Source organism: Oreochromis aureus, linkage group 6 (genome assembly GCF_013358895.1).
Source record: "Oreochromis aureus strain Israel breed Guangdong linkage group 6, ZZ_aureus, whole genome shotgun sequence".
In the NCBI taxonomy this organism is placed as follows: Eukaryota; Metazoa; Chordata; class Actinopteri; order Cichliformes; family Cichlidae; genus Oreochromis; species Oreochromis aureus.
In genome coordinates, this window is record NC_052947.1 from 31,188,181 (window position 1) to 31,198,019 (window position 9,839).

The 9,839-nt window shown below is 38.3% G+C and overlaps 2 protein-coding genes across 3 annotated transcripts; one reads left to right on the forward strand and one right to left on the reverse strand.

The window, feature by feature from the left end:
- Nucleotides 1-530: 530 nt before the first annotated feature.
- Nucleotides 531-2,764, forward strand: LOC116310565. The gene is made up of 3 exons (XM_031727408.2): nt 531-1,126; nt 1,251-1,287; nt 1,624-2,764. Exons 1-3 carry the CDS (start codon nt 881-883, stop codon nt 1,998-2,000), a joined length of 660 nt encoding a protein of 219 aa, XP_031583268.1. The 5' UTR covers nt 531-880; the 3' UTR covers nt 2,001-2,764.
- A 3,623-nt stretch (nt 2,765-6,387) lies between these two features.
- Nucleotides 6,388-9,304, reverse strand: LOC116310566 (tumor necrosis factor ligand superfamily member 14-like). 2 transcript variants are annotated; one of them, XM_031727410.2, is made up of 6 exons: nt 8,931-9,304; nt 8,398-8,644; nt 7,626-7,707; nt 7,333-7,380; nt 7,002-7,236; nt 6,388-6,863 (listed from the first exon to the last, which is right to left on the reverse strand). In XM_031727410.2, exons 2-6 carry the CDS (start codon nt 8,590-8,592, stop codon nt 6,674-6,676), a joined length of 750 nt encoding a protein of 249 aa, XP_031583270.1. In that variant the 5' UTR covers nt 8,593-8,644; nt 8,931-9,304; the 3' UTR covers nt 6,388-6,673. The 2 variants fall into 2 exon arrangements, with proteins under 2 accessions (XP_031583270.1, XP_031583269.1); XM_031727409.2 differs by having other exon boundaries at nt 6,389-6,863; nt 8,398-8,612; nt 8,931-9,302.
- Nucleotides 9,305-9,839: the final 535 nt, after the last annotated feature.

Consider the following 9,839-nt stretch of genomic DNA (forward strand, 5'->3'; position numbering starts at 1 on the left):
GGTCTCTCTCTTTCTCTCGGTCTCTCTCTCTCTCTCTCTCGCTCTCTCGTTCTCAAACACAAGAAGGGATATTCCTGGTTATTTTTTTGTGCAACCAGTCACACTGTCATTTGACATGCTCTTGGTAAAACTGCTCCTAGTACTCTCTTCCCCTCTCTCACACGCGCTCTCTCTCGTGCTCTCTCTCTCGTGCTCTCTCTCTCTCTCTCTCTCTCTCTCTCTCTTTATTATACATTACAAATGCCCTACACTGTCCAATCACCCACCACCCCCAAACCCCTAACGCACACCTACATAAATAAAGAAAAGAAAAAAATTTCTCCCATAAGGCCTAAGACAGCCACGTCCATATTCGCTTTTTTCATGCGATCATTATCTCCATTGTGCCACTTTTGCCAGTCCTGCTTTGTTCAAAGTGAAAAGGTGAGCTATGTTTGACTGTTTCGGAATGTAGTGCAGTTGAAGGTATCGTCTCTTCTGTCCCTTTCGTTTTCCACCGCACTTCTCTGGGGCGCACTTGCGCAATAGCGAAGAGCGCTGCGGAAAGTCTGCGCGTCTATTTTTCTCACCTCCTGTAAGACCAGGGAAGGAGGGGGTGTGAATGTGTGGGGACGGCAGGGAAACCCATGACTTCCGCGTTTTTCCTCCCTGTCTGAAAGTGACTTCACGTACATAAATAGCTATGGGTGCTTACAGTTACAACATTTAAACCAAGACACGCAGTGGACTCGGCGGACGAGCGGACTATCTTTTGGGCGTAAACCACCCAACAGCCGGACCTATAAAACTTTAAAGCTCGCTCAAACCTTTTATTCTGAGAAGATAAATCTGCTCAGTGTGAACTCTTTGACCGAAGCTCAAGGGACCCTACTGCGGATTGATGGGACAGCAAGCTAAAGACGTGGACGTTGAAGCGCTTCAGGAAAGAAGCCCTCAGCGTGGAAGGTGCCTGGACAATTTTTTAGTCATGTCCATCAGCTTTCTCTTTGTGGCAACCACAGCTCTTGCAGTCGGGGGAGCGATGGTTGTGATGGAACTGCGGGCGAACATGAAGTCCTTGGGTTCGCCCCCATCAGTTGAGACGCACCAGAAGCTGACGGGAGACGCATCTTCCCCAGTATATAAGGTAATTAATTATTATCATTTTGTATAATTTTGTATGATAACTTTTGTAGTTTGTATAACTTTCTTTTCTTTTTTCTTAAATTTAACCATTTTAATTCACACATTGTTTACTGTTTTCCCAACAGATGGAGAAATTTGCTTATATACGAGCCAAGAACTCAAGTAAGTCTTTTACTGATTTTCCAAATATCTTATATTAAGTCATGTTACATAAAGTCTTTTGAATCTACAGAAAAACGGAAGTTATAACATTTTTTTTTGCAAAAGATTTAGAGTAGGCAGAAGATAATGACCTCATGGTTTAACGTTATTGTTAGTCTTTTCCTGTTTGCTGTTTATATAAAAAGTGTACATTTAAATTTTTGAGAAAAATAAAAAAAACATATTTTGCATTAAAAAAGGTTATGAGTCTTAGCAAATCTGTAAGTGTAGCTGCCAAATCTGATATTATCTTGTCTAAACAACAACTAAACTAAATGTAATTGTCTCCTCCTGCAGAGTTGGAAAACTCCACCATGCAATGGGCTAGTATCTCACATGGTGCAGGGACATCTCTAGGAAGCAACTTTGTCTTCGACTCAGTGCAGCATTCACTGAAGCCAGTACAGGATGGAACCTACTTCATGTATGTTGAGCTAAATCTCACCTGCACCTCCATATGCAAGGCGGGTGTTCTCACGGTGAAAGTAGGTGATGAACTTACCTGCAAAGTGGAGCTTCCTGCAGGTATATTACCTGTGAGCAGGAAATGCTGGACTGTTACTCGACTCCATAACCAGCGACTGCTCACTCAGATGACAGTACAGAAAGACCTCGAAGACTGGAAACTGGAGCTGGGAGGCTCAGGATTTGGAATTTTCCTCATAGACCCATAGATGCACATGTTGCAGTGCTACTGCTGTTATCTAGAAGTAAATGGACCCGAGACACGTGGGTTGTAGCGAACAAGAACAGAAGTCTGTTTTTTCATAAACCCACATATGTGAAAACGGGCATGCTTGGGTGCCGTTTTTCACAGCTATGACGAGCTTCCTTGCAAAGGTTCTTGGAGAAAGAACCTTATGAGACTCTCAAGAAAAGCTGCATTTGTTATAATGCAAACAGAATATGGAGAGACTAGAAACTTGCCTCATTCTATGTAATTATGTAAAAATGTTTCTCTGTATATTTATTTGGTGATATAGAATTATTTATGTACTTATATTGCTTTTATTTATAACTTATATTTATAGTGATGTTTATATTTTGTATAGGTTTTTTAAAAAAATGTGCAGTAGATGTCACTACACTGATATTGATGTGCAATATACAGATTTCAAGTTGTCATTGGGCTTCTGCAACCACAATAAAAAAAAGCCTTTCAGGGATACATTTAGTTCTTCTGTTGTTAATCTGTTCTTGGAAGCAATGAGTAACCGAGCGATGAGTGAGATTGTGCACTTATGCAGAAAAAAAGTCCGATTTAATCAAAACATATCCAGAATTTCTAAAAGATCCTGTTTATTTGTTTATTAATTACAATTATGTGTAAAGGCTCAACGTAAGACTTTGTTTTGCTTTTAAAAAATATCTAAGCCCTGTGGGCGAACCCATTGTTGAATGTATTTCTCTGTAATCCATATTAAAAACATGGATGTGATGACATGAAGTATTTTTTGGTGTTAAAGAACAAAATGTGAAAGCGACTGTGACAGATTTTACCTCGATGTTACACAGCTCATACCGGGAACTGGATGCACATCACATCCTGTTTATTTACCATGATGTGTGGTGAAGAAAAAAAAAACCCTCTAAGCCATCAAGCAAACACCTCCTGTGTTATATATATATGAGATACAGATGTCAAGTGAAACAAAATTTCATCTGGTGCTGTCATAATGAATGATGACTTTCACAGTTTCAACAAATGCTCAAATAAAAAGCATGCTTTAGTACATGTACATATATATAAAAAGATGGTTTTGGTCTAAAAGTAAGTACTGAATGTAACTAACTAGAATATAGTAAGTTTAATCACATCCTTACTTTTAAAGATGAGTGTACACTTTCTGCATATGACAAAAATAGATACACTATCAGTGCATGTGTTTTTGTGCATATGTAGGTACAGTGTTTTTTTGCTTATATGGACTCACTTTTCTAAACTAGTGATTTTCAAAACTGAAAGAAACATAAAAATAAAGAAATTTCAAGTTCAATCAGTTGTTTATTTTTACAGGTACACATTTGGTGTGACATGTTGTTTTTTGGACCAGTGGTTACGAGTGAACCTACAGCTCCCGTTATCTTTATAGAACTTGTTTACAGCCGGTTTCATCTCTTTTTTCTTTTCTTTTTTTTACCTGGCCCGCAACTTTGTTGTTTTTGTTCATTCCTCTGAATGATTCAGTGGCGCACACAGTTGTAATTATAATTTGATCTAGCTGTACCTTAAAAATTAGCCAGATACATTTATAACTTTATTGACTTTTGATTTAACATTTAGCAATTTTCTGCCAGCCTTCCAAATATGGAATGCCTGTTTGGTGCCGTTACACTGCTTTAATGTGTATAGCTAAGTTAAAAAAATCTTGGTTCACTTATAGCACATCTGCAGTAGTGTCTTTGGACATGAGAAGTCACCACTTACCAGCACTGCACCCTTAATAGGTGACTAGGTAGTGGCAGGTGTTCCACCTTTGGTACAGCTTCCTGCAACCTGTCAAAAACACTGGTGAACCTGATTGGCCAACTCTTTGACTCCTGTCTTTCCTGAACTACAAGCTGGCAAATGCGGCGTCGCAAACTTTCTGTTAAGAAACCTCCTCGTAATGTGTTTCTACAAACTGTAAAGGTTAGGGGAAGAGGCCATAAAGTTGTTTAATCGCTCTTTCTTCTATAACAATTACTGTTTTTTGGGAGTTTCCATCCTTGGTGAGTTGTGCTATATGTACCAATATATACCTAGTGTGCTAGCAGCTGTTAGACTTCATGAAGACATAATGAAAAGAAATCTTCGGTATGATAAACTTGGTTTGCAATACATGTCCCAGGTTGTTGTGGTAGTTTTATAGTTTTCTTCTTCTTCTTCTTCTTCTTTTTTTTACTATAGAACAAATGTCTTTACTTCAAAGAAGTTTTTATTTGTTTATCTTTGAGCAAAATCTGAAAACATAAGGGAAAAAGTTACTGCGTAGTTTACCTTTTTTGACTTCATGTTGTTTCCTCAATGATTTTCCTTCTTTCATAGTGCAGTCAAATAGTCAATAGCCAGTCAAATAAACTTCAGTTCTATCTAAATTCAGATCAAGTTAGATAGGACAGTAGCATGGTAAATAAAAGACAGATTTTGAAAAGTAAACCACTTCTTTGCAACTTTCTTAGCCAACTATAACCGTCACCGCACATAGAAACTCGTGAAACGTTTGCACGCTGAATGGTTTTTAGTAGCTCTGTTGCAGCACATCAAATTGCCCTTATACCTTTATGATTAAGTGCTGGTTTCCCTACACATATGCAACAGTGCAATTTCATATGCTTTGTCAGTCACTCCTTGTGCCACAACACCCACACACTCCTCAAAACATGGCAGCTCCTGCCAGTGAAAACACATACCAACATGTACCTGCAAGCTGAAAGAGAAAGTGACCTTTTTTCACCTTAAAAATGAACAAAAAAACCAAATTTACAATAAATTCCAAACAACAGAACTGACAATATTTTTGGCAACAAACATGGATAATAAATCTGATTTTACTGACTTAAAAGTACTCCATCAAAATTCTTGTCAAACATTTGACCTGTTAGGATATGCATTAAACAAGATTAGCTGTAAGATTACATACAGTTGATGCATGATGTAAACGTACCCTTTGCTTGCTTACGAGAGACAAGTCGACAATAGAGTTTTAAAAGTGCTTTTGCTGAGGGGAAGATGCACAAAACACTAGTCAAGCTTCTTTCTTTCTTCATTTTAAACCTTGCATTGTGTATGGCTGCAGCTGCTTTTCAGGACTCATGTATGTCAGTGTCCCTGTTTGCACATCTCTGCCTTTTTGGGCCTCTTACCACCAGATCTGTGAATGTGCAGCCTTTGAAACGTATTGCATTGTGAATGTGCATGTGAATGTGCATGTGCATGAAACACAAGACTTTTACTACAAGTGAAACAACGTATTCCCTTTTCAGAGGACATTTATCATGTCATACAGTTTGTTACTACTGAAGCATTAAGGTGCAAGCATTTTATCAATGCATCCTGTTACTGTTGAGGAGGAATGCATCAGATTTTATGACCTGAATACATGTCGTGTTTGAAAGCTCATGATGTTCACAAGAAAATTTGTCAGGTTAGTAGAATGAAGCAAAATGTGCCATGCTTGCTTCTAAAATGTAGTTGAAGTTGAAGAAATGTAGAGAAAAAAGAGAGTGAAATAGAATGTAAAACATTGGTGTAAAACCCAAGAAATCTATGTAAAATAAAGCACTAACATAAACAGACAATGGACACCTTGCACCGCTGCAAGTAATAAACATCAGCAACATGATATGTCTTTACAACCATTGCTTTCAGGTTTGCAAAGACTATCTTGGTTTGAGCCTGTTCCTCTCTGCACAGATGCTTATCTGTGTCTTGTGGCAGGAAATGACCCAAATATTTCAAAGGTATCTGAGGTCAGTCTTTCCACTTACTTATGTCTCCGTCTTAGTGGTGATTTAGTTACCTGTCTCTGCACCTGTCTTTACTAGTCCATGTGCTTTACTTTTATTCTCACTCCACATCACACACTTTCATTTTTCTGTTTTTCCACTCTACTTCCATGGAAGAAGCCTTTTTTGGCTAATGAACCCTCATTGACTTATATGTAGATCTATATGGTTTACTTCTTTCCACTTGAAACTGCTTCAGTGATCTGAAACTTTCCCCTAAAGTGTGAAAGTAGCTGAGTCAGGAACACTAGACCCAGCATCTCGATACTCCCCCCCCCAACCTCCACTCCCTCCCCCATTTTCTCCTCACTGCATCCTTACTCAACCACATCCTGCACTTCACACACACATATAGTGCCTTGCAGACATTTGTGTTTGTTGCATCTCTCAACATGCAGCTATGTAATGTGGGTTGTCTGTGGTTCATCACAGTGTGTTTAAGGTATCCAGGCTGTTTCCAAATGATTTAATGCGTGTTTCACACAGTTTTATATGTGAACAAGAAACAAAATCTGCCGCATCTCATTCTTTCACTTATAAGAAACCTTCTTATTCATTGTTCTTGTTGTGTGTCATAATCAGGATATGATACTGCTTTGCAATTTGTTTGATGAAAAAAAACATTATTTATTTTAAACAAGAAACCACATTGCAAAAATAGCATTATATAACCTGAATATCAGATACTTTTTTATAAAACAACAGAATGTTATTTCTTCATTGGTGATCCAAATACATACACCAGGTACAGCATATATTATCTATTTTGTGCATATATTATACATAGAAATAATCCAAACAGATGGTGTAACATTAACATTGAGTAAATAGAATAAGATAAACTGGCACACACATGTCTCTAAGGAGATACCATAAAGGCCCCCATGAAGTTAAGACTAGACCCTGGACGAATCTTTGTTATATTCTTCAGTGTCACATAAATTTCATCTCCAACTTGCAGCTGGAAAATCCCAGCCAGGTAACTGTTCCACAAATCTTCTGAAGTATCTGGAAGCTTCGAATGAGGTTTTGAGGTTGAGCAATGAATACTAGAAGAAAAATATGACAGGTGTCACATTTAAATCAACTCAGCACAAACATAAAAATTACAGACAGGCAAAAGACAAATAAGCACACCAGTAACAACGGGAGAGAGGAAGGAAAGAAAGAAAGGAAAGAAAGAGTACCTTTTTGATTGCATAAGTTCTATAGGCTTATCATAGGCTTTGGTCTTCTTCATGACTTTGTGCTGGCTAAGTGAACACTCTTCTACTGCATTGATAATCACTTTGGAGTAGATGTAGTAGTAACCCTCCTTTTCTACTATCAGCCGGCCTTCTTTATACTTCATGTCTTGGGTGACGGCCTCACCCTCTTTTGCCCATTGCACTACATCATTCTCCCCCATAGGATTATTGGAGCCTTGGATAAAGAGAGAGAAAGCAGTTGCTTGAACCATAATTTATCTGAAGAGCTCATATGCAGTGTTCAGGTTTGAGTGACGAGGGAGGCTCTTACCCAGCAGGTGAGCAAAGGGTCTCCTCTCATCTCCACTCATCTTCCCATCTGTTCAAGAAAGCAAGGGTAGATCAACTAATTAATCAACCAGTGTAAAAAAACATGTTTAAATATACACATAAAATTCTTAAGATGAAGTTGTGGGGAAAAACAATACAAAATTTCAACATGTTATGCAGTCTAATGGTCTAAATTATATGATGATTTAATTGTTCTGGCTTCCCTTCACAGAGAGTCTTCTATGCAGATCATGAATTATCAATGAATCATGTTAAGAACGGGCATCTCAATACCTCTCATTTGTCCCACCAGACCTTCTGGCTTGGGGTTTGACCAGTTCTTAAGGTCATGCTCATGGTTAAAAAGGGAAAATTCCTACAGGGAAGGAAAGATAAATACAACACAATAAATACTGAGTGAAAAAGTCAGTGAGTAATAAAATCTCTATGTGTTTGTCAAAATGTAGAAACTTCATGCAAGAAGGGAAGGTGTCCTTTAGAGATGTATGGAAAAACACATGCACACTAAATGTACAGTCTGCAAATACATGATATATATATATACAAGTAATGTTTTACACATTAGATTAGTTATTGTATGCAACCTCATACTCCAATAATTTTTTCAATAGTAACCTAAATATAACAATATTTTTTTCAATAAAACCTGAGATCTTAGGTTTGATTTTTAAGTGCAGTTCATATTATACACAAACAGAGGGCATAACACGTGAGAGGCAGGTGTATAATAAACAGCATTATGAAACTGTCTTTAAAAAAGTGAAGTTAATGTTGCGGCTTTGTGCTTGAGATACAAAAGAAAGGGAAGTACAACTAGAGAAAGAGTCCAGCTGAAAAACGTGTCACTATCGACCTATAACTTAAAGAGCAAACGAAGACCCACACCGAAACGCATTTAGCTCTGCAATGACATGTCTCAATATGACGTAGAGGCAAACAGGGAAATTCTAAAGAGAAGGAATTTCCAGTCAGTCCAAGCATTGACACTTCTCTCTTCTCTCTTACAGCACACATGTACGCAATCACAGACAGACCTCAGGCTCACCTCGGTCTTTTGGAAAAGTCTGTAGATTAAAAATCCCTCGATGATTATTCCCAACATGGCCAGTCCCACCAGCAAGAGAAGAAGCTTTTGGAGCTGACTCCCCCTTGGTTTCCTTTCAGGGGGCATTTTAAGGTAGCTGGCCTGACTGTCCACCACAAATACCTGGGGGCAGGCACCCACGCCGCCCTCTGACATCCCACCAGATCAGAAACAACCTAAGATGTGAGAGTAAAAGTCAAAGGAGATACTGAAGGAAAAAAAGTTGTACAGTAGAGTGTAAAGAAACAGGGGAAAAAAGGAAGATCAGACAGGAAATATTTAAAAAAAGAATGTGTGACAAAGCAACAATCTACACATAAACAAATCAGTTATTTTACGGTCTATTTAGATTAAGCAGCCATGATGTAAGCAGTTTCTGAAAACAATGTGATTTCTTCATATCCTGACTACTTGAACAGCACAGTGAAAGACAGCTTGTCAATCAAATGAAAAAATAATAAAAACAAAACTCTTTTAAGGGAAAGGGAAATTACCTTGGATTTAAATGTTCCTCCACCGCTCAGCCAACCATCCAGCAGCACGGTCTCTAAACAGTCCTCTGAAGCTCGTTTGGGATATTTAATAGCAAATGTATTCTTAATGCTTTTCAAAAATATAGACCTAACAACATTCTCTGAACTACGCTACTGACTCATTTATTAATTTTTTTCCCCTCTCTAGATATTTTCTCTCGGCGCAGATATTGGCACTCAGTCCAACCTCTTGTGTTCGCTTGCCTGCTGTCAACTATCACAAATATTGCTTTTCAGCTCATATAAGGAGGAAATGAAGATGACACGGGGAAGGAGCAAAGACACAGAGACAAAGAGTGAGAGAGTGAGTAGTGTGCGTGTGTGTGGGGCACTCCCTGCAACTGCTGAATATAGTTATCATCACAGCTGACACTTCCTTTTCTTACTCTTTAGTTTCTGCCTCACTGTTCTTGATGTTTTATTGAACAGTCATTGTTGGTTTTAAGTTGTTTAGATTTTTTTTTATCAGTTTCTAAGAAAGTTGCTTAATCTAGCTGTGCACATTTCTAGCATTTCTAAAACTAAACAAGTACGCAGTGTGATGTTAAACTAAGTACAGCAAAACCAGATGAGCAGGGGTAACAAGCTGTAACACACATCCGCACTCTTGACCGCTACCCAGCACTCCCACCACAGTGTTGCACTATCACCCACATTGTGAGTGTTAATCATACATTAAAGCCCCCTTTCACACACAAAATTTCTTTCAGTATTCTGGGTGTCTCAGGTGGATTAAGTAACATGCTTTTATTTTCGTTTTAAGGAACTTGCGGTGTTTCTTTCTCTTTTCTTTTTTTTCAACAAGCAACAGCTTGCAGTGATTGAACTTGATGGTTTGCAGAAGTTTGGAAAAAATGAGACCACGAGACA